The sequence below is a fragment of the Alosa alosa genome, chromosome 13 (genome assembly GCF_017589495.1).
Source record: "Alosa alosa isolate M-15738 ecotype Scorff River chromosome 13, AALO_Geno_1.1, whole genome shotgun sequence".
NCBI lineage: Eukaryota > Metazoa > Chordata > Actinopteri > Clupeiformes > Clupeidae > Alosa > Alosa alosa.
Window position 1 is genome coordinate 25,412,886 of NC_063201.1, and position 23,878 is coordinate 25,436,763.

At 46.6% G+C, this 23,878-nt stretch overlaps 1 protein-coding gene across 1 annotated transcript in view; it reads right to left on the reverse strand.

The window, feature by feature from the left end:
* Window positions 1-3,735: 3,735 nt before the first annotated feature.
* The window catches only part of arhgap33 (Rho GTPase activating protein 33), a 32,913-nt gene continuing 12,770 nt past the window's right edge, over window positions 3,736-23,878 (reverse strand). The window contains 18 exon segments of the mRNA XM_048260080.1: window positions 3,736-8,882; window positions 9,254-9,564; window positions 9,567-9,611; window positions 10,015-10,195; window positions 10,712-11,300; window positions 11,336-11,486; window positions 12,074-12,154; window positions 12,827-12,966; window positions 13,859-14,015; window positions 17,064-17,209; window positions 18,233-18,340; window positions 18,640-18,722; window positions 19,226-19,370; window positions 19,660-19,762; window positions 20,279-20,428; window positions 21,775-21,840; window positions 22,223-22,304; window positions 22,872-22,949. Of these exon segments, the coding sequence (XP_048116037.1) occupies window positions 6,402-8,882; window positions 9,254-9,564; window positions 9,567-9,611; window positions 10,015-10,195; window positions 10,712-11,300; window positions 11,336-11,486; window positions 12,074-12,154; window positions 12,827-12,966; window positions 13,859-14,015; window positions 17,064-17,209; window positions 18,233-18,340; window positions 18,640-18,722; window positions 19,226-19,370; window positions 19,660-19,762; window positions 20,279-20,428; window positions 21,775-21,840; window positions 22,223-22,304; window positions 22,872-22,949 (5,097 nt within the window). The 3' untranslated portion in view covers window positions 3,736-6,401.

The window sequence follows — 23,878 nt, forward strand, 5'->3', positions numbered from 1 at the left end:
AACTGGCCCTATTAAGACTACACATCCTGTTCAACTGCTTCCTCTGCCAAAAACTGTTTCAAAATAAAAGTCCTCACAACAATATTTCACTGTTAAACAATTTAACCCTTTAAACTACTGAACTTTTTAACTGTTCAGCCATTGTAACTTACTTGTCATCAACTATGAATCCTACCCACTGTAGCTAGTTAGCATGGTTAGCATGTTAGCATTGTTAGCATTGTTAGCATTTTTACAAAACTGCTAAAAATGATTAGCTAAGTAACATGGTTAGCATAGTTAGCATGCTAGCATGTTAGTTAGCATAACTGCTAAAAATGATTAGCTAAGTTAGCTAAGTAACATGGTTAACATAGTTTACATGTTAGCATGCTAGTTAGAATAGTTAACATACCTACTAAAAATGATTAGCTAAGTTAGCTAAGTCACATGGTTAGCATACTTAACATGTTAGCATGCTAGTTAGCATAACTACTAAATATGAAAACATTAGCTAAGTTAACTAAGTTAAGTAACTTGGTTAACATTATTATCTTATTATAACTGCTAGCAAACATTAGAGCCATTCCAACTGTCAATTATCTACCTAAATAATTTAACCATTTAAATTATCCACCTATTTAACCGTTCAATCATTCCAACTATATTAAACCTCATCTACCTAGCAACCAATAGTTTGTTTTTACTCTGTATGATATTTTACATCATATTTTTTGCATTTTCATGCACTGTATTTCCTTCAGGAAATGCTTTTCTAGTTCTTCTTCTTCTTCTTCTTCTAACGCAGTTAATGCAGCTTAAACCGTTTAACGTTAGAAACTTCATTCAAACTATGTTGCGTAGGTCTTACTTGGGACATGGGGCTTTGTATTTTTCATCTTTGTAACTTTTATACTTTTAAACTATTAATTAAAAAAACTAATCAAAATTTCCCCATTGACTTAACATTATGATTATGACATCACAATCGGCCGTTAAGCAATTAGAATCCTATGGCAGGTGTTCAGGCCACCTGGATCAACTGCCAGTCTCAGGCTTTAAGCATACAAACTGGCCCTATTAAGACTACACATCCTGTTCAACTGCTTCCTCTGCCAAAACTGTTTCAAAATAAAAGTCCTCACAACAATATTTCACTGTTAAACAATTCAACCCTTTAAACTACTGAACTTTTTAACTGTTCAGCCATTGTAACTGTTACTTGTCATCAACTATGAATCCTACCCACTGTAGTTAGTTAGCATGGTTAGCATTGCTAACATTGTTAAAAATTTTTAAAAAACTGCTAAAAATGATTAGCTAAGTAACATGGTTAAGCATAGTTAGCATGTTAGCATGTTAGTTAACATAAAAACTGCTAAAAAATGATTAGCTAAGTTAGCTAAGTAACATGGTTAACATAGTTATACATGTTAGCATGCTAGCATAATTAACAAAACTACTAAAAATGATTAGCTAAGTTAGCTAAGTCACATGGTTAGCATACTTAACATGCTAAAGACGCTAGCTAGCATAACTACTAAATATGAAAACATTAGCTAAGTTAACTAAGTTAAGTAACTTGGTTAACATTATTATCTTATTATAACTGCTAGCAAACATTAGAGCCATTCCAACTGTCAATTATCTACCTAAATAATTTAACCATTTAAATTATCCACCTATTTAACCGCTCAATCATTCCAACTATATTAAACCTCATCTACCTAGCAACCAATAGTTTGTTTTTACTCTGTATGATATTTTACATCATATTTTTTTGCATTTTCATGCACTGTATTTCCTTCAGGAAATGCTTTTCTAGTTCTTCTTCTTCTTCTTCTTCTAACGCAGTTAATGCAGCTTAAACCGTTTAACGAGAAACTTCATTCAAACTATGTTATGTGAGGTCTTACTTGGGACATGGGTGCTATGTATTTTTCAGCTTTGTAACTTTTATACTTTTTTAAACTATTAATTAAAAAACTAATCAAAATTTCCCCATTGACTTAACATTATGATTATGACATCACACACGTCCCGTTAAGCAATTAGAATCCTATGGCAGGTGTTCGGGCCACCTGGATCAACTGCCAGTCTCAGGCTTTAAGCATACAAACTGGCCCTATTAAGACTACACATCCTGTTCAACTGCTTCCTCTGCCAAAAACTGTTTCAAAATAAAAGTCCTCACTACAATATTTCACTGTTAAACAATTCAACCCTTTAAACTACTGAACTTTTTAACTGTTCAGCCATTGTAACTGTTACTTATCATCAACTATGACTCCTACCCACTGTAGTTAGTTAGATAGCATTGCAACATTATTAAGTATTTTTAAACAAAACTGTTAAAAATGATTAGCTAAGTTAAATTAAGAACATTGTTAAAAATTTTAAACATTTTAACAAAACTGCTAAAAATGATTAGCTAAGTTAGCTAAGTAACATGGTTAGCATAGTTATCATGCTAGTTAGCATAGTTAGCAAAACTGCTAAAAATAATTAGCTAAGTAACATGGTTAGCATAGTTAACATGCTAACATGTTAGCTAATCATTTTTAGCAGTTATGCTAAGTTAGCTAAGTCACATGGTTAACATAGTTAACATGCTACTTTTGCATTTTCATGCACTGTATTTCCTTCAGGAAATGCTTTTCTAGCTATATTTTACTCTGCTGTTGTAAATAGCAAACTTCTCGTGACTTATCCCCCCTGTACACAATGAAAATGCTTTTCTTGTGGCGGTGAAGGATTAACAACAGGCAAAAACTATTTCCAAAGAGCTATATCTACTGACAAGGTAATGTTTCACGATTCTCGCGAGATTTGTCGGGCCGCCAGTCTTGAAGTTGCATGGCTGGTTTTCTCGGTAGCCAATCGCTATGTCTATGCTGTATAGCTATGCTAGGTGAATGATTCGTCTATTTAAGTAAGTTTGTTTACCATCAAATTCGCTTCATAAAGGTGAATATCTTGCATAGTGTACCTTTAATATGTACATCACTACATTTTGTTCTCAATTTCAACAATATTGCAACAATATGCTCTGTACCCATGTCGTATTTTCTTTGTCTTTCAAATTTAAATAATTGCTGCCATCTTGACCAGGACTCCCTGTCAGAAGAGACACTGTGTCTCAATGGGACCTTCCTGGTAAAGTAAAGGTTTAAATAAAAAATAAAAAAATATTTTTAACAACTCAACTCCATTATTAAATGAGTTAATATATTTGTATGAATAAAAGCATGTTTCGTAAATTACATCTCTGAAAATATCTTGACATGTTTCATGACTTGAATGCCGTAATTAGTCTTTGTTTCCTGTGACCCAGCACCAGCACCATTACAACACACCTTGCTTGTGACAAGCGGACACACCACGGGAACGGTGTCCTGACTTGTGGAAAACCAGGATGATGTTTGTTTTCATGTGCCACTTCTTTTGGGTGTACACTGATCAGGCAGCTGGGACTGGATAAACAGGTTAAACGACTTGGTATCGGTTGGGTGTCGAATAAAATTCCATCCACTCAAATTACAGCAAACAATGGAGGAAAAAGTTAAGTGTCCGCATTATGGGATAGAGGGATTTGCTGCAGCACGTCTACTAAGAATAGAAGAACAGGATTTCAGGTGGTAAACTGTCGATTTCATCATACAACACAAACTGAACTATACATTTTATGTCAGGTCATAGTTAACAGGTAAGCAGTAGATTGAAAATAAAAAAATAAAAGGAACAATGACAAGGTTGTGTCATTGATGTGTCCATCAACTTTTTATTCACACATTGGAAAATATTACAAAATAAGATGAACTGCCTTTTTGCAAAGTGCTATAAGGCTGAAGGGAGAACATTGGACTGAAAGTTCAGGTTACAGTGCATTCATGTACCAACACATACACACCAACAGAAACACATTCTCTCTCGTTCACACACACACACAGGTAGTATAGCCATTTTAAAGGAGGATGTTTCTAACTTGAAAGAACTTTTCAATGTACTTCACTGTTCACTGCATAGATATGAGTCCAAAAGAGGAAGCAGTCTCTCTCTTTCTCTCTGTCTCACACACACACACACACCAAGGCTCACTTTGTACCACGACAATATGTTAAGATACCATACATGCTCTACCGTATACCTTTCAGACCATCACAGCAAATAGCCCAAGTCAAAGACCACTGGGGGGGTGTTTAGTTACATTGTACAAAAAAAGTGTGCAACGTTGTCTTCCGTCTACAGGTATTCTCAGAGACAACAGTTGTGCTGGAGTCGAGGGCATGGGCTCTCTGGTGCTGGGACCAGATATAGCTGCTCTCATCCATTTGTGTTTTCACAGGCTGTAGATGAGATAACAGCCACGCCTCAACAACTGTTTTTTTTTTACGGTTCAGTTTCCAGATTACTGATTGTTCCACCAGAAAGGCACCAAAAGCACTGAATGACTTGCTGGGTGGTAAAAAAAAAGCTACCACATCTAGCCATCATTCAATAACACCCGATACAAATTTTATGCATTTCCTTCTCTCATCCTTAGCATTTTTTTTCCTGCGCCCAAACAAAACTGCAATGCAGCCCCTTCATTTTCCAGTGCTGTTCGAGGGGAACTAAATGACAGGGATATTATGGGTAGGGTAGAAGTGCTAAGCACTGGGCAGAAATGACCAACTGTTCAAATATGTCTATGCTGGCAATGCTCATCTCTTAGACCAATTAATTAACCTGTTGTGATGGATGGAAACAGCAATAAATAAGGAAGAAAGCACAATATGCATGTGCCATGTCTGACTCTGGACTTCAGTACTTCATAAGTCTTATTAATGGACAGGGTCCCTCTATGACGCTCATTCATTCATCAGGCATTTCTTGCTTGTTATTTACCACTTACATATAGAGATCAAGTGGTTTGTTTGGATGAAAGTAGCTATAAGCTACTTAAAAAAAAAAACATACCTTCTTACCAGTACCATTGAAGAATAAAAATAAGATCCTCCACTTTCACGCTCATGCACAGACCAAGGAGAAACACTGTACTCCAATTGAATTGTAAAGAATAAAAAAAAATTACTATCCATCGATTGATAAACATTCATGCTGATTACAGACCACAATGCATTGGGGATCGTACTGGATTGTAAAACGGATTATTATCAGGGGCTGTTCAAGAGAAGAAAAACATCCTTGAAGGATGAGTATAGTTAGATCACGACATCAGGAAACATTTCCCAAACACCCACACACTCCCACATACACACACACACACACACTGGTTGAACCATGAGGGGAACATGAGTGCTCCTTAGACTGATCACCTTCTTTAACACAAGGCAGTGTTTTTCCTAACAATGTGCTTTTTGTAGCTTACCGAGGCAGATAAAGCTGTTAGGAGACACACACACACACACACACACACACACACCTAGTAATGCGTGCATACACTCCCACACTGTTCAGGGACGAAGACAAACTAATTCTACTTATTCACATTCTTCCAAAAAAAAAAGAAGAAGAAAACTATATTACATGACTTCACAATGGAAAAACTCAAAATAAATTAAAAATGTAAAAAGCAATTAACAAAACTCAAAACTACCGAAAACATGTCAAAGCCGAATATTCACATGGAGAAATAGTTTAAAAAAGCCTTGAAAGTCCATTAAAATTACCAGCAGCTTTTGAAAGAATATTTTTTCAGTTTTCTCGAGGAAAATAAAATACTAAACTTACTTCCCTGTACAATTTCCACTGTGCTATTGTGTGCGAGAGATACAGTAGGCTAACCGAAAACCATTGACACCTACACCTGAAAAATATAGTCAACAAAACCTAGGTGTGCAGGAATACCTGATACTCCACTAAAAAGCATAGCAGCTACACGCCTCTCCTACGCCCCCTGTTGGGCAAGCACAGTCTGTTCTGGAATGTTTTCAAATCTAAGCCACTTAACGGTTCTTTTCTTTGATCTGTCCTCATCGTTCATGCCATATCTGCATTCTCATTGGTCCGATCAAGTGAGAGGGGTCAGGAGGGTAGTGTGGGGTGTGGGGTATCGGACATTAAAGAGGCGCAAGGGGGTGGGTGTCACAGGGTGAGACTGGACGGACGGACGGGGACCCTCATGAAATGATGCCGGCTCCTCCTGATGGAGGTCATCGCTGTCGATCTTGTGAGATGTCACAACTCGGTGGATATGTGCGTAATGCCTTTCTTAACATCCTCAAGTCCTGAAACAATCAAACACTGACAAGTCCCTGTAGTGCTGTAGGCATTGATGCGTTGTCTAAAGCTGCTCCCTTTACCCCTGGAACACCCGTCTCGCTCTTGTCTTGATGAAGAACAGAAGCTCCTGCCATGGGCCTCTGGTGCCCCCTTGTGGCCCCTGGTGGCTCGTGTGCTTTTGTGAGCCTCACTGCTCTTCAGCAGTAGCTCCTGGTTTGGCCCTCGGTGTGGATGGTCCAATTGGGTCCCGGCAGGCTGCCTTGTCTGGCCAGTCCCCTCTGGTTGCGATAGGTCGGAGGGGGTCGGAGCGACGGGTCCAGCACCACATCCCGCCGCGGGGGGTACTGCGGACTGGGCTGGACCGGATACTGGCTGTACTGGAAGCCCCCGGGTTGGTTGGCGTACCCTCGTGGAGTGCCCAGGGCCAGGTTGGAGAAGGCTGCGGAGGGCGGCGTGGCAGCGTGTGGGGAGCCCGGGTATGGAGGGCGCAGCTCCTGGGGGCCGCGGTGTTGGTAGGCCGCGTCTGGATAGTGAGTCCGTGGGGGGTAGGGGTTAGCGGTCAGGGCCTCACCCTGGGAGCCGGGCATGAAGTCCTGACTGCGGTAGTACTTCAGGACCTGGTCGCCAGACGGCATGACGTCGAAGGCCTGCCGGTACTGACCCCCGGAGGACCTGCGCAAGGGGTCCTGGCGGTGGAAGGCCGCTGACGGATCCCGGAGCGAGCTATGGCGGGTCGGCGCCGGAGTGTAGACATTGTAGGCCGGAGGAGGCTGCTGATGCTGCAGCTGGGCCTGCTGCTGACCGGCATACGGGTTGGGCGGGTGCTCGACACGCGGAGAGGACGAGGTCGAGGACGACGCGACCGTGCAAGCGGCCGCTTCGCTCTCCTCTTCCGCCAGTTTCTCGATCAGCAGAGAGGCGATCTCCTTCCCGCTCAGGCACTGACTCGGACCCTGGCTTTTCTCGCCGCTGGAATTCTGCGGATCCGAGCGGCTCCGGAAGTGGGAGGCAGCCGCCAATTCCGACGAGGCGGACTGTGGAATGTCCAGTGAGCGGGAGTCCAGTGCCAAGCCGCTGTGGCAGGGACTGTCCACGTTGTGGGAGGGGCCATCCTGCTGAGGGGCGTGGTGTGGCGACTCCTGCTCCTCCTCTGGCGGGGGCTCGGGAGGAGGGGCCAGAGGTTCGGACACCTGAGAGGCGTCGCCGTCTAAGTCGGTGGTTAACCAGCCCTTGGTGCCGGCTGCGGCATTCTGGGGACTGGCGAAAGGGAAGTTGACGTAAACAGGCTCTGGCTGGGACTGAGCGTGCTCCTTGGAGGGGGGTGGTTTGGGAGTCTGCGTGGGGGAGGGCTGAGTCGTCTGCGGGTGGAGCGCTTTGGCCACGCCGTGCTGAGAAGAGGCCGAGGCGGCCGGCGGCTCCTCCGTTTTCGGGGTCTCCACGTAACGGTAGCACACTTTGCCGTTCTCGAAGTACGGGTGCAGCTGGGAGGCGGCGAGGTCGCCCGACGCCTGGGAGCGCGTGGAGCTGCGCTGGTGCACGGACAGGGGGATCCCGGCGGCCGCGGGGCTGAGGGGGATGGGGTGCAGCTCGTTGCGAGGGAGCCGCACCGAGGACGAGGCCTGCCGCTGCAGTCGCGGGCCATGCCCGTCCAGAGCAGACCGCTGCTGCTGCTGGTGCGAGTGCCCGTGGGAGAAGGAGTAGGAGTGGGAGTGCGCTGCGGCCCACGCCCGGGTGGCTTCCGCTGACCACAGCTGTGGTGCCCGTCCGCCGGGACCACCGCCGCTGGGGGCCTGAGGGTGGTGGTGGTGGTGGTGGTGTCCTCTAGACACTGTCCTCTGGTTCAGTGCTGGGTCGTTGGGCGCCGGCCGGTAGTTCCCCTCCACGTCCAGCCGCATGTTCATGTAGCTGTGGCGAGCGTAGCTCGGGGGAGCCTGCGGGTGCTCGGGGGCCGCGATCTCGTAATAGAAGTTCTCCACCACGCCTGGGTCCTCGGAGGAGGACGGCACCGGGCGGATGTAGGCAGGAGGGGGCGGCTGCTGCTGCTGCTGCAGCGGTGGAGGAGGCGGCAAGGGCAGCCCGGCCGCTCTGGCCGCGTGGTAGCGGGCCAGCAGGTCAGAGGTGCCGGCGACCCGTTCGGAATAGGCCCGGGACAGGCCCGACGGGTTGCCCTGCGGCTGGCTCATCATGCGGCGGACGCGGCCCGCGTCCAGGGAGCGCCGGGAGTAGTCCTGCCGGTCAGCCCTGGAGAGCGGCGCCCGCTGCGGGGCCAGGTCCAGGGGCTTGGGGGGCACTTTGGGGCGAGTGGGCTGGAAGGCACGGACCTGGGCCAGAGGGGAGCTCTCGGAGCGCGAGTGCAGGAGCTGGGAGTGTGGTGGGTTGGGAGGCTGAGCGGTGGGCTTGGAGAGCCCCCCAGGTGACCTCTGCGGCTGCTGGAGGTGTGGGGCAGAGAACTGGCGGGAGTACGCCGGGGGCTTCCTCTGAGGGGGGGCGTCGGAGGAGGCGGAAGGGCTGTGTTTGGAGGAGGAAGGGCCAGCCTGGGCTGAGGGCGAGAGCTGCTGGTTCTTGTAGATGGGGCTGGGGGTCTGGTCTCCATCTCCAGACGAGCTCCCAGCAGACAGCTCCGAGTTGGACGCCCCCGAGTCCGACACCGAGGTAGTGGACGAGAGGGTCCCTGTGTCCTGTTAAACAAAAGACGACACGACACACATTAGCTGGGCAATAAAAGGGATGACACAGTTAGACACAAACAGCCAAGTTCACAATATTTCACATCCTTCAAATACCTCTCCCTAGTCATAATATAATAATCATTATTCTAACTATCCTTCAAATACCTCTTCCTTTATTTACTTTTCATGATAGCTTTTTAGCCGGTCAATAGTCATCAAAGATAACAATTAGCATTTCTGGAATTAAGAAGGTGAATTGAGAGCATTTTAATTTAGTGATAACCGTTTAACAATGTAGGAAAAGGAAGCGAACACCATATCCTTTCCCTCTTTCTGATGCACGCACGCTCGTACATACGCACACGCACACACACACACACCTGTCCCGGGGGAGACCTCGGTTCCTGCTCCTGCCCAGGCCTGTCAGTGGGCTCCGCTGCAGCCGTGTCGTTGGCCTCGGCCATCCACACGGACAGGGGCCTCACAGTGGAGTACAGCTGGTTAGGGTCGGAGGAGTGCAGCTCGCTCGCGTCTGCTGACAGTGACCTTTGGAAGCGCAGGTCAGCGGTGTCGGAGGGCGCTTTGGCCTGCGGGGGGCGGTAGGGGGGTGAAGCGCCCTGGCGCAGGGCTTTGTTGGCGCTCTCGGCCAGAGCGAGAGCCATGAGGCGTGCAGGGTTTTTGGGTGGGGGGGGGGGGGCTGCTGAGCGGGCAAAGGCACGCCAGTGGGTCCCATGATGCCTAAGGGAAGACGGAATAGATGACAGGTTACTTTTGAGATTAGTTCATATTTAAAAAATAAAAATCATTAGATGCTTTAAACCTCAACTAAACTGATAGCCTTGTCAATTGTAATTAACATGTTTCATGCCCTTATATCATGCACTCAAGCATTCATCTCAAATACACACATCTTATGTGCCAAATTGTTGTTTCCATGCTGCAATTTCTCAAGCACTCAACCCGTTTCTAAAACGGATCTTAATCTGATCTGTGTGAGCCGGTACTAGGCCACTGTTAAACTGGGGCTCTGCGTGAGCCGGTACTAGGCCACTGTTAAACTGGGTGTTCTGTGTGAGCCGGTACTAGGCTACTGTTAAACTGGGGTGTGTTCTATTTTGGGTTCCTGTCCTGCAGCACTCACTGGGGCCCTTGGTCTTGGCCTCGGGGCCCAGCTTGCTGCTGATCTCCTGCTGGCAGCTCTCCGTCAGCTGGAAGTCACATGACCGCAGCAGCATGGAGATCATCTGGGGGGGCTGGGAGGGCCCGCCTCCCTGAGCCACGGGCTGCAGCTCGCCAGCCCGGCCGCCAATCATCTCCAGGACCTGCAGGGTAGATACCTGTAGTTAATACACGCTGGCAGAGGCGTAGGTCTGTCGGAGTTGTTACCATCCTTAAACATTCAGAAATGAATGCTCCTTGATTCAACACTATGCAACAATCGGTATCCACATTATATTGTTCTATATTTTATGGTTTTGTAGACTAATTTTAGCAGTCCCAACTACTTTTAGCCCTCTCAATGGAATTAATCTTGACAATAGAGTGATGTTAAGAACGACTATGTTCCAGGCCAGAATACCCTGCAGAAATGTAAGACAATTTTTCTTTTCACAGTACGACATTTGTCAACTCGCCCAACTGCTCATCATTATCAGTGCTAGCTGGGCGACTGATGTTGTTTAGATGTAATTAGATATTTAGCCGATCTAGCGGATTTAGCGGATCTCCTCTTTACTGTTGCTTTAGTAACCTGAAATTGATACAAATTATACTTCTTGTGAAATAAATGTTATGGTACTACAAGGTAATGAAGTGTAAAATATTACCCTGACCCTCACCTTAGCTGGCACGCTGATGGCGATGGGGTCGGAAATGTCCAATGGGGGCGATTTGGGGACTTTGGGCGAGAGAGCGTGCACCATCTTCCGCGTGAACGAGCGCCTCTCCTGAGGGGCTTGGGCCGGGGGGGCGGAGCCTGCAGCAGCGGAGGGGGTGTGGCTGTGGGAGGGGCTCCCGCTGGACTCTGCGGGCCCAGAGGCAGGGCCTGTGGCGGAGGGCCGGTGCTGGCAGTACACCTGCGTCTGAGGGGCCGTGGCGGCCAGGATCAGGCTCCTGCGCGGGCCGGCCTCTGATTGGTTGAGCACCGAGTCCGGGTCCTCGGTGATGGAGCGCTGGCTGCCGGCGTGGGCATGGCTCTGGTGGCTGAGGCAGCGGTAGGGCGGGGGTGTGGCGGCCGGAGGGGACTCCCTGCCCCCGGGGACCGGTGCTGCGGCACCGCCGCCCAACCCCACCGGCCCGCCGTCCTCCAGGAAGGTCGGGCTGAAGTCGATGACGTCCTCGGCCATCCAGGAGGCGGCCGGGTCCTGGGAGAAGTCGGCCATCATGTAGACGCCCTCCTCCTCGTCCTCCTCCCTCGCCGCCGTCCTCCTCCGGCCATCCTCCTCCCCCCTCGGGCGGCAGGCTTCCCCTCGGGCAGCAGGCTGTCGTAGGAGCGGCTGCTGGGCAGACGGGAGGGGGGCCGCTGGGGGACCAGCTGGGGGTCCACGGAGGCGGCCAGAGAGAGGCCGTCGCTGCTGGAGCGGGGGCGACGCAGACGCTGCAGCTTGCCTGGACCTGCACCAGGAAGGAGATGGGGGGGGGGGCACAGCGTCAGTTGGTGATCAGGCAGCGGCAGGGAAACACTAGTAGTTCAGTTTAACACCATATCAGCATCTATGGCTGAATCATGGTAAAAAAAGGTATAATAAAACAATATAAAATCAGAAATAAGAACAAACAAATAGAATTACATAAATAAAACAAATAATTGTAAGAAAGTAAGATTCTTCAAATCTACATTTGACAAAACTTCCAGTAGAGGCCAGCAGGGGAAGAAGGAAAGATATCGTGGGAGAGAGGAGGGACAGAGAAGGAGAGAGGATGAAAGGAAAGAGAACCACAAGGGGGCAGCCAAGTGTGGAAAATCTCCAACACCATCACTTCAACCCCTCTGCCCCTCACTGACTGAAAGACTGGTCTTCTATGAGATTAAGGTGGGTAAGAAGTAGGTTTAACTTGCCCACAATGCAAGTCAGTCCTGTGCTACTATCAGAGGCTGTTGGTGGACAGCCATCATAAGCCTGCAAGCCATCATCCAGCCATCATACCTGCTTCACAGTATTAGCCTGCAAGCCATCATACAGCCATCACACTGTTCCTACCTGCTCCTGCTCCACTGTGCTGGGACGACAGAGACTCCTCACTCTTGGCCGAACGCAGCGTGACGCTATCCACACGGCACCCTGGGAAAGAGAGCAGCAGTCAGTCAGACAGACAGACAGAGACAGTCACAGCTTGTGTAATAAACCAAACATGACTCTTGCTCTACAGAGTGCAGCCTCTGACCAACTAGCGCTCAAACTGAAGTGTGTGACTGGACAGTGTGTGACTGGACAGTGTGTGACTGGTCAACGCTGACCATACAGAACACACTGTGAAGTGTGTGACTGGTCAACGCTCACCATACAGAACACACTGAGAAATGTGTGTATGTTGTGAACTGTCCTTGCAGTGAAAACAGTGAAAAGAATTAGATGCTTGTTTGTGACAAAAGAAGAATTGAAACTTCTAAAACAGTGCTGTGTCCTAAACTTGACTGTGACAAAACTTGAATTTAAATAGAGTAAATCAGTGTTAAAGGATGAGGAAACAATCTTTTGAAGAAATGATTGGTAATGAACTGACTACGTTGTCTTTCTATGAAGAGCATTGTCCAATGTTGCTGCTGTGAGAGAAGAATAAAGGAGAATTTATAGTTCAGGCGACAAGTGTCGCTCGACAAAAAACAATTGTTACTAAAAGATGGAGGTGTAGGTTTTCAAAAACCCATTTTGTCTCTTTTACGTCATATTTTGTCGAGTGACACTTGTCGCTTGTAGTGGAAACTGACCCTGAGATGAAGGACATGTTCGTACCTGCGTGAGAGGTGGCCGGCTGGAACAGGGAGCTGATCCTCATGGGCTTGCGTCGCCCTGACCCTGCTGGTTTCCCAATGGCAAAGAATGTCTTCCAGCTTCCTCCAGACGCCTTGCGCACCTTCATCCTCCTCTTCCTCCTGGGGGTGGGGTGGGGTGGAGTGGGCGTGGGAGCAGGGCCGGGGGAGAAATAACCTTTTTGTTTATTGTGATTTATAGTGATTGTGTGGCTCCTATTATACAACCAATGCACAGCCAAAATTCTGTTAAATACGTTTAAAAAAAAAAAAAAAATCTTTTTCCAAATCTTTTTTTTTTTCAAATACTTAACAAGTAACAACATGCACACAAAAAAATCAGAAGATGCCATTTGGCTAATTTGAAGCCAGGAACACCGCATTTGTCTTTCATCTGTACACTACATGCATCAGATTAAGAGTTTAATCAGGTGTGTCGGGGTGGCGACTGACGCCAGGTGCAGGTGGGGCTCCCTAACCAGGTCTCACCCAAAGCATGGAAACCCAACTATAAACAAACAAGCCCGGGCTTAGGAAGGGGCAGAGGGTTTCTTTAGCTGTGTTTCATTCACCACAAGAGCACTTCACTTCTCAACTACACGCCCTCACCTTTCAGCACAGTATTCATTTGTGTGTTCACTGTGTGCTGAGTGTGTTTCACTAATTCACGGATTGGGATAAATGAGACCAAATTTCCCTCACGGGATCAAATATACTATACTTATACTTATTCTGGCTTTAGTGCTCCCAGGCCATGATGCAGCAGGGAGAAGAAACAAATGTGGATTCTCATAATAATAAGGGTGTGTAGCCTTACATGTGCAGTGTAGTTTGTATGTGTTGACTGCTTGTTGTGTTGTCTACACCTTATGTGCTACATTGTACAATGACAATAAAAGGTGATACGATCGACTCTATGATTACTGTACTCAACTCTATGACCTACAGCCCATGGGCAAGACGTCCAAAACGAGACGAGCAGGTCTGAGTGGGTTTCAGGGCCCGGCGCACTCACCTTTCCTCTGGGAGGTCGAGAACAGTGTGGAACTGGCCCTGGAAGGGCAGCGGCGCCCCCTGCAGGAGCAGCGGTGCCTGTGTGCGAGCCTGGGCCTCCTCCAGAGACAGCAACCGCGTGGACACAAACGACTTCGGCCTGGTCAGAGACTGCCGTCCTGCAGAGGATGAGGGAGTGGAGGTGGTGGGGACAGACAGAAAGAGGCACCGAGAGACAGACAGAGAGAGTGAGGGTGTAGAGGATGGATGACAGGTAGAACGAGCCGATATAGCGGGTAGAAAGGAGTAGAGGGAGGGAGGGAGGGTAGAAAGGAGTGAAATGATTGGAGAAGTAGGAAGAAGGGAATAAAAGAGAGAATAACAATATTAGTGTATTTAACAATAGAACGAGGGAAGGCTGCAGACTGCGGGACAGACAGTATGGTGGTGGAGGCAGCACAGACGGAACACACACAGGGCTGGGGAATAATCAGGGGAATGACAACACAGTGTCCTGCAGCCAGGGATGACAAGGCCACTACGGCTCCTGAGGGAGGGTAAGCGCGGAGAGGAGCTGCGAGAGAATTCAGAGCAATGGAACAGCAACGCTCCGACTCAATCGACACACTGTGCACAGACGTGGACCTGTTTGGTGTCCTTCAGGCCAAGCGCACGCCTACTTCAAGGCTCTTTCACATTGTGACAACTTCTGAATTAAAAGCCTGGTCCAGCACTTTGCACAGTGGACCAAAATGATCGGGAAATGGGAGCAGAGCACACGGTTCTGATCGCAGGAAGCCGGTACCAGGATCGTGTCACAGCATCTTGGTACTACAAAGCAAAGGAGGAAGCACTTTTGGGCTGGGGGCAGCGATGGATTGACCGTTTGTAGAGCTCTACACACTCTTGATCAACCTCAGTGATAAAGGCACACAAGAAGCACTTTTTTGCAGAAATGCTCAGGATAAAGTGCTTTAGTTTTGATTAATAAGCGGAGGCAACACCATAGCTACAGTGGTAAATAAGATGTCTGATGTCTTTACCTGATTGGTCGATCTCATCCACTTAAAAGACAGCAAATAGTCAAAACACAGCAGAACACACAACAGTCACACACACATGCATACACATCTACACAGAGCTTTGAACGTGTGTGTTTCAACTTTTAATAGAAATTTCACATTTTGCTGGCTCATTAAATTGCCATATCACATGAAGGAGTTCCTTACACTTAAAATGCCAGCTTTTCAATAAAATATGGGTAACGCTTTACTTGACAGTATCGACATAAGAGTGACATGACACGGTCATTAACATACCGTCATGATACATGAACCCTAACCCTAATCCTAGCCTCTAACCCTAACTCTAATTCTAACTCTAATCCTAACCCTAACCCATGACAAAAACCGAATGTCACTTAATAACAGAAGTGTTATGTCATAAATGCTTATAACTTGTTTATGACACATTCATGACTGTCATGTTACTCTTATGTCGATACTGTCAAGTAAAGTGTTACCAAAATATATTTAAAAAAAAAAAACACAAATCCAGTTCTTAAGACAACCTGAAGTTTAAACATAGGCAGAATTCATAACCTCTGATTCATTTGAAAGAAAGCTGTGTGCGTATTGCACAGATTATTTCTGTCAGTTGACAATTTCAGCCAAACAGCAAGCCCCCGTGAATGAGCGTGAATGAGACTGGATGACCACTGTAGACCAAACATCCACTGGTCATCTGTGATTGAGCACAGTGATCAACAAGAGGAACAGTGTAAAAAACATGGCAAAAGAAGCAACCAAGACCAGAATGACAAATGAAATGACATCTCCATGGGAACTAGCAGTGCAGGAGGAGGACCCCCGTCAGTAGACGGAGGAGCGTCGGGGGTCGGGGTCGGACTCCTGAATGGTGGGAGGCCCGGGGCCGCGTGGGGCCTCACGCCGCGCCTCCTGCAGACTCACCAGACGCGCCCTCCGGGGCTGTGGCACTGGCTTGCGCCCTGCCCTGCCCGTTGCTACGGAAACACACACTTTGCTCAGTTGAGGCAAGAGCACTGAGATACACCACTGACCACTCAACCTTACTGGTGCACTGGATATTACACAAATAACATTGCCAATATGTAGGAAAAAGCGACACAAGTTGATTGAATTTCCTAATGATCAGATGGAGAATAACTAATAATGTGGGGAAAAAAACATCAAGAGATGAAAGGAGATTTTTCAGAAGTGGAGATGACCAGACTGTTACCAGAGCTAATGCAAAAAATTACAATCAAGTAAGTCTGTCAACAAGCAGCATCAAAAGACTTTGAATACATCAAATGCAGCTAGTACAGTGGTTCTATTTGTTTCTGACCAAATACACTATCAAGAACAAAATCAAAGCTGTTTGAAAATAGGGCCAGGCATCTACTAATATAGTCATGAACAATAAAGACAATAAAGAATTATGTATTAAAAAAAATTAAATATTTATAACAATTCCGCTGAGAAGCAGAGATTGATTAGCATTTAAGCTATATGTGTGTGCATATATTAATTACATGGCTTCAGCTCAAGCTTCCTATTCAGTGCAGCACAAGCAACAAGGGCAGAGCAACAAATCCTGCAGGGCAGAGAACACAGACCAGGATCCGCAATGCCTCAAGCGCAGAAAACACCACACTCACAGACGAGAACATGAGCTCTTCATCACCATAGAGACCAGAGATGGGCCAGCGATCCCACGCACGACCAGCTGATAAGCACACAACAAAAGAAACATAGCCCGTCCCTCGCACACTCAGCCTCAAGACTCCTCACTGAGCAGCAACAACACCAACAACAACAGACACAGGACAGATCCGTTAAGGAAAGCTGGGGTGAGGATAATGAGCAAAAGTGACAACTGACATGGCGATACGACAGACACACTGAATGAAAAACTGACATGGCGGTACGACAGACACACTGAATAAAAAAAACTGACATGGCGATACGACAGACAGACTGAATAAAAAACTGACATGCCGGTACGACAGACACACTGAATGAAAAACTGACATGGCGGTACGACAGACACACTGAATGAGATGCAAGAGCACAAATGCAAGAACGATGTGAACCCAACTGAACTGAACAGAGAGGGGGGCGCATTTGTTGACCAACAGCAGGACATTGCAAACAGCCCAACCCCACCCCCCACTGCCGCACACACTCTTTTGTGGGGTGACGTACCTGCGCTGAAGCGCCCCACCGAGGTGAAGGTGTCGCTGAACAGCACGTCCACGTGAGACAGGAGGAACTCCACCACCACCGACTGGATGCGGACCTCCTTAAACGGATCAGCACCACTCAAACCCACCGCTTCGATCTCCATGGACCTGCACACCAACACAAACAGTCATCATACGATCTCCATGGACCTGCACACCAACAGTCATCATACGATCTCCATGGACAGGACTCCTGTGCAGGAACAGAGCCAGATAATCCCCGTTTACATGGACACTTTTAATCTGATTACAAAAAGAGTAAAGGCTCAATTGGAATAAAAACACCTCATGTAAACACCTCCACCGATCAAATTCTGCCCGATCCGACTAAATTTCCAAACGGATAGAGAGAGGTGGTGTACTATGTTCTGATAATCGGATCGATTGAAAGATGCACCCATGTAAACGGGTACTCCATTATTGTTGGAGCACATTTCCTCTTTCTGCACAAGTGTTCACTGTGTGGTCACAATGCAGAGTGATGTAAACAAGGGAGTTTCCATGTCAGCAATACAAATAAGAGGATATAACATGATTTCCATGTAAACAAAGATTAAACATCAATCAGTTTATTTAGTGTCATGTAAACAGTTCGGTTGAAATCATTGACATTTGCAGACGTTTGTGTATACAGGACATAGCCCACACCCAATGAGAAGTGTTTGGGCCAAGACAAATGTGTGCACAGACAGTGTCTACAGGACATAGCCCACACCCAGTGAGAAGTGTTGCACAGGGATTATAAGGTGGACAGAGATAGAACAAGGTAATCATAGGTAGAAGACAAAAACACACACACACACACACACACACACACACACACACACACACAAGCAAGCACGAATACTCGCATGCAGTTAAAACAATCCTGCATATTATGCACGAAACCAGAAGAGTTGCTACTGAAGAGCGAGCAAACAAGCAGACATGCAGGTGTGTGCACACACAGACGCCACGATACACTTGCACAGGAACAAACACACACTCAAACGTGCACACACCTGCGCACACACACACACACACACACACACACACACACACACACACACACACACACACACACACACACACACACACACACACACACACACACACACACACACACACACACACACACGCACGCAGACTTGCCTCAGCAGGTTGGGGGCCCACACTATGGCCAGGTTCTTGACGTGCATGTTGGTCTCTTCACTGAAGGTGGCCAGCCGGGCCAGGTGTTTGATGAGAAACTCCAGCGTCCTAGGACATACATCTGACCCTTAGCCACCAGCTATAATGCCAGGCATCATGTCTGTCTGTCTGTCTAATGTAGGACTATAAAACCCTGTACACCCTTAGCTACCATCTGTCCAACCTGCCATCACCAATCTATCTACACTGCACAACCCTGTTCACACCATTCAATTATTCACACACATTATATGAGAATGCAATTACAAAGGAGACTATTTACAAAAACATTAATCTATCAGAGATGCTAACTCTGGTCTGAGGTTGGTATACTACCCTCTGTGTGTGTGTGTGTGTGTGTGTGTTACCTGTAGTGAGGAGGGGGCAGCTGCTGAATGACGTCATGAACCTTCACCATGCGTTCGTCGTCGGTCATCTCTCCCATGCAGTCCTGTACACATAGAAAGATGAATGAATGAATGAATATGGATGTGTGAGTGGTGAACTTAACAGATGTAAAAAGCCTTTTACAGTGTCTCACATACAGGTGCGTATATGAATCTGCAATGTTCTGTTATGTTTTTCTGTGTAAACTGACAATAAAGCAGTATCATATCGTATCATATAAATGCCGCCGCCAGTGGCCGTTGGCCTTAATAGTGTACCAAGTTAGGGACAGGCTATGCTCATCCTCATGTCATTTGGACATGAAACAGTAGGGCAAGCACAGGTGTAACTGAATACGTTAATAAAGTCTCTGTTCAATTGAAGTGTAGCAAAAACAACCACATGTTACTAGTAACACCTGGACCTGCCATATAATTCATGTCAAAAATGGCTGCTGTAAAAAAGGTCTGTAGACTCCTGTCTTTGAGCCTGTCTGTGAGTCAGGCGGAGAGGTCAGAGAGGGCCTGGCTAGCCGGCATAGGCGAGGCGACACAGACGGACACTCACTGCGAACTTGTCGTAGAGTTGGTAGGTGAGCAGTGGGTTGGGCAGCTCCCTGAAGTACAGCTTACACAGGGAGCCCACGCAGTGGATGTCCTGCATGTAGACTTCTTTCGTCAGGTCCGGCACGTTCTCGCTGTCAAACTCATGCCTGAGGGAGGAAGAAGCTTTTCATAAAAATGTAGATGCAGGGAGACTGTGTCCATACCCGGTGGTATTTCACGATAAGTCAACACTTTTTTGTTATTTATTTGAAAAATACAAATATATGATAGCAGCATGTTACGCATGCACGGCTCTGATAATGCTTGACTACAGCCCGATATCAGGCAATGACAGTGTCTTAATGTGGATCAGGAATGTCTTCTTCCAACAACAGTCTAGATGTGCTTTGCAGCGTACACACAGGTAATTAGAGGCCAGGTGAAGACGGAGCACACCTGAGCTTCTGGATGTTGGAGGAGACTCCAGAGTGTCTGTAGATGCCATCCACAATGCCATGCTTCTCTATGAACTCGGAGCAGGTTCTCAGCACCTGTGGAACTACACAAGAGAGGTGCGCGCACACGCACACACACACCACTTTTACTATTCCGTAGTTTCCCAACTATTAGCCGAGGTTTATACATTGATTTTGCAAAATTTCTTCAGCTATGAGGTTAATACACGGTGGCAGTTAATATGGTAATTGTATGGTTTCATTTTTTTTCACTTGCATAAAACAGTGCTTCGGTTTATACACAACGCGGTTAATACACAGGAAATTACTGTAATAATACAGCACTGCACTATAGCTAAGTTCATGATTGTTCATAGTTCCAAGTTCCAAGAATAATTTCACCAAATCTACCTAAACCATCATTTTGACTTTTTATTATTCCAACTGAAATTTATCCAGTAATAATTTCAATACAATTGCTCTACCTTATCTGTGGTCATTTGGAATAGTTTTACCTACTACTTTTAGAACTGTTCTAATGGCAACGTCTTCTCCTTTTCGTCTGAAAACACACCATCCATCATTTAAACCACTGGTCATCACTGATCACATCCTCATACCATCTAGTCCAGAGTTGAGCAGGTGCTCTCCGAGGTCGCAGCCGAACACGCGCTCCTTGAGAATGCCACGCTGCTTCAGCTTCTGTTTGGTGGGCCGCGACTTCATGAAGGTCCTCAGAAAACCCATCAGCTTGCCGTGCTTCTTGGACACTGCCAGAGGGGGGCGACAGAGAGCCATTCAGCTCAATTCAATGGGTGCAAATGATGACAAACATGACAAACAGACTCAAAGAAAGAAGTTCCCACAGGGTCTTTCAAAGCACTCACAATGAGGTGTGTGTGTGTGTGTGTGTGTGTGTGTGTGTGTGTGTGTGTGTGTGTGTGTGTGTGTAGCTAGTACATCTAATATTTGAGTGAGTGCGTATGTGTCCAAGTCTGAGCGGTGAGCATTAAAAAAAAGAAAAAGCTCCCTTCACAAAACAAGGGAAAGTGGTCAGCCACACAGGAACAAATAGTGCCTCCAGTCTCTGGAGCAAAGCACTCTGCCCGCATTAAATCCACACAACGACCAGTGGACATCAAATGTTAAATGGGTTCATGGAAGCCTTGCGTGTGTCAGTCAACGTATGAATGGACATCTGTGTTTTCTTTCTTTTTTATGGTCAGGTGCTAATCAATGCCATCAACAGAGTAAGCAGTGGACCATGGGCCTGGGTTAGAGATATTAGAATTAAAGAGGGCCGCGACACAAACAGTGGAAATAGACACAGATTGATCACCTTAACTCAGGAGGCAACGGGCTGCATTTACAGTGCCTTGCGAAAAGTATTCAATTCCCCTGAAATCATTACCATTTCCTGGATTATAAGTGATAGACTGCGAGTGAGAAAAGGTGAGGGCAGAGGGCTGAACACTTTGGCAAAGGCACTGCACATGCAAGTAATCATAGACAGGTATAATATAACTGGTGGTGACCGATCGTTTCACGTTTGATGTCTGAATGGTGTTTGAATTGGTGTCATTGTCACATGTGTCTGTGCTTGTGATCGGAGTTACTGATACTGCATTTGCTGAAAGGAAGTAAATGAAATTAGCAGGAGGAAACTGTTAGCGGGGCCTTGTATTAGCAAACAGAGGAACACAAGGGGGGGGGGGGGGGGGGGTTGAATAATTCCATTTGAAGCCATTACCAGAAAATCTTAGGAACCAAGGCTGACGAACTAAGAGGGAAGAGGAGCAACAGAGAAAGAGAGAGAGAGAAAAGAGAAAAAAAGGAAACAGAGAGAAAGGAGTAAGCGATTCCAAGAAGGCAGCATATTGATATGCTGGATTCCTAAAGTTGCCATTACGAGCTGGTTCCTACGGCTCGGCTGGGTGAACACTCTGCACGTGATTGAGGGGGCCGCCAGAGGAAAAAAAAAAGCTCCAATATATCCGGCAAAAAAGCAAAGCAGAAGTTCTAAAATGGCTACAAAACGACTGAGTTGATTTATTGTTGCGGCACTTCTGCACAAAGTGACCATGTAGCAGTCAGTGGTTTATTTAGTAGCTCTCACCTGATGTAGGAGAGGGGGGTCCCGCAGCACTGACGGCCCCCGCCTTGGTAGGGACTCCGTCTACCTCTACAACAACAGACAGACAGACAAACAGACAGAAACACATAATGAATGAATCACTCCAATGCCTTACATGAAACAGTTCTATTTTAGTGCAAACCCAGGAACAATTGCAAAGATTGTGACAAACTACATCATAAAAAAAAAAAAAAAAAAAAAACAGATTTCTGAATACTGAAGTGTCATGGTGCTGGCCATTACTAGCTCACGAATATCGTGGATTTGTTGTGCAAAAAGTTCTGACATCAAGGCCCCTGAAACACTCAAAGTTGAACCTCATACAGAAACAAGAAGAAAAGCGGCCATTTGCCCCAGAAAAGAGTCCCATATTTTATTTACACCCTGTTCAGCCTTACTATGGAGAGTGTGCCCGGGGAGGCAGCCATACCTAGTTTTGAGGCAGGAGCGCTAACAGTCTGGTGCAGCTTCTCACTGATCAGCTCCACACACTCACTGGGAAAGAAGCCAACCTGCAGGCCATGGGCGCGCACACACACACACACACACACACACACACACACACAGAGAGAGAGAGACAAACATGATGAAATCAGTCCAGGCAGTGGGTGCTATGCAGGCTTCAAATGCTATGATACCTCTGCTAGTGTAGAGAGAGAGAGAGAGAGAGAGAGAGAGAAAAAAAAAAAGAAAGAAAGAAAGAAAGAAAGAAAGAGACAAAGAAAGAAAGAAAGAAAGAAAGAAAGAAAGAAAGAAAGAAAGAAAAAAAAAAGAAAGAAAGAAAGAAAACAGGCCTGAGAGAGGGAATCAGAGGAGAAAAACAGTGGGGAAACATTAGATAGACAGATAGATATATAGATAGACAGATATACAGAAGGAAGGAAGGAAGGAAGGAAGGGAAGACACAGACAAAAACAAGAACAAAGACTAAGGCAAGCAAACGAGAACAAGGATGGAGAAGGCAAGACTGAAAAAGCTTTGAGCAGATATGAAGTGGGAATGCAGAGGTGCTGGACTGCACACAACAGTGGCACAGCCTGGGTGAGATGCTGAGGGTGTGCTGTGAGCAGGATGGGCACCTGAAAGCCATGTTTGCCTCTCCACCAGCTGGTGTCCTCCTTGGGTGGCATGTCTATCACAGATAAGATGTCTCCCACCTGCAAGCACACCAACACACACACACACACACACACACACACACACACACCCCAACATGTACAGACATATGCCAGCATACACACACAAACACATCCATCCACATACAAAGATTATGCACAACTAAAGACACAATGAGGACGACAACAACAACAACAACAGCAACAAGCTGGCTGTCTGTGCATGGAAAATGCTTTTGTCATACTCTGACGGCCTGTCAATGCCCCCTTCCTGCCAGGACAAATACTGGCATGACGAGATCTACCGAAACTACTTGTGCATGGTGAGCATTTGCCTGTGCAAATGCAGCTGATGAGAACACAAAGCAGGCTGCTCTGAGCCGAGTCCATCCATGGACACTGAGGGCACGTGCGTGATGTTTAAAGAAAAGCTCCAGCCTCTGCAAACGAGCAGCAACATGAGCGGTAAACACCATCGAGCAGGCTGCGCAGGAGCAAAAAACATTAACACATCAACACCCTCTGCAGACAAAACACTCCTGCTGCAACCAAAACAAGCAAGAGCCTCCAGACAATACAAATACAACAGCATATATTAAAACACTCATATGCAGGAACTGTGGCTTAAAACTTTTGTGTGTCTGAGACTTCTTTGACCCAAAAAGAAGAGAAGGACTGAGACGGAAAAAAAGAAAAGAAAAATGTTCTCATTTCTCACCAAATGAGAATGAGAGAGAGATAGTGTAAGAGAAAGATAGATGGAGCAGTTGAGAGTGGGATGAAGAACAGGAGAGGGAGAGGAAGAGTGAAAGAGAAAGATGGAGCAATTGAGAGAGGGATGAAGACGAAGGTTGATGAGGAGCGAAGGGACCTAAATGTGCTGAAGTGATGGGTCACCCCGTTCTCTGGCCCAGAAAGGAAAAAGTGGATGTGGAGCATGACTACGGGTGGGGGGGACAGGAATAGACAGG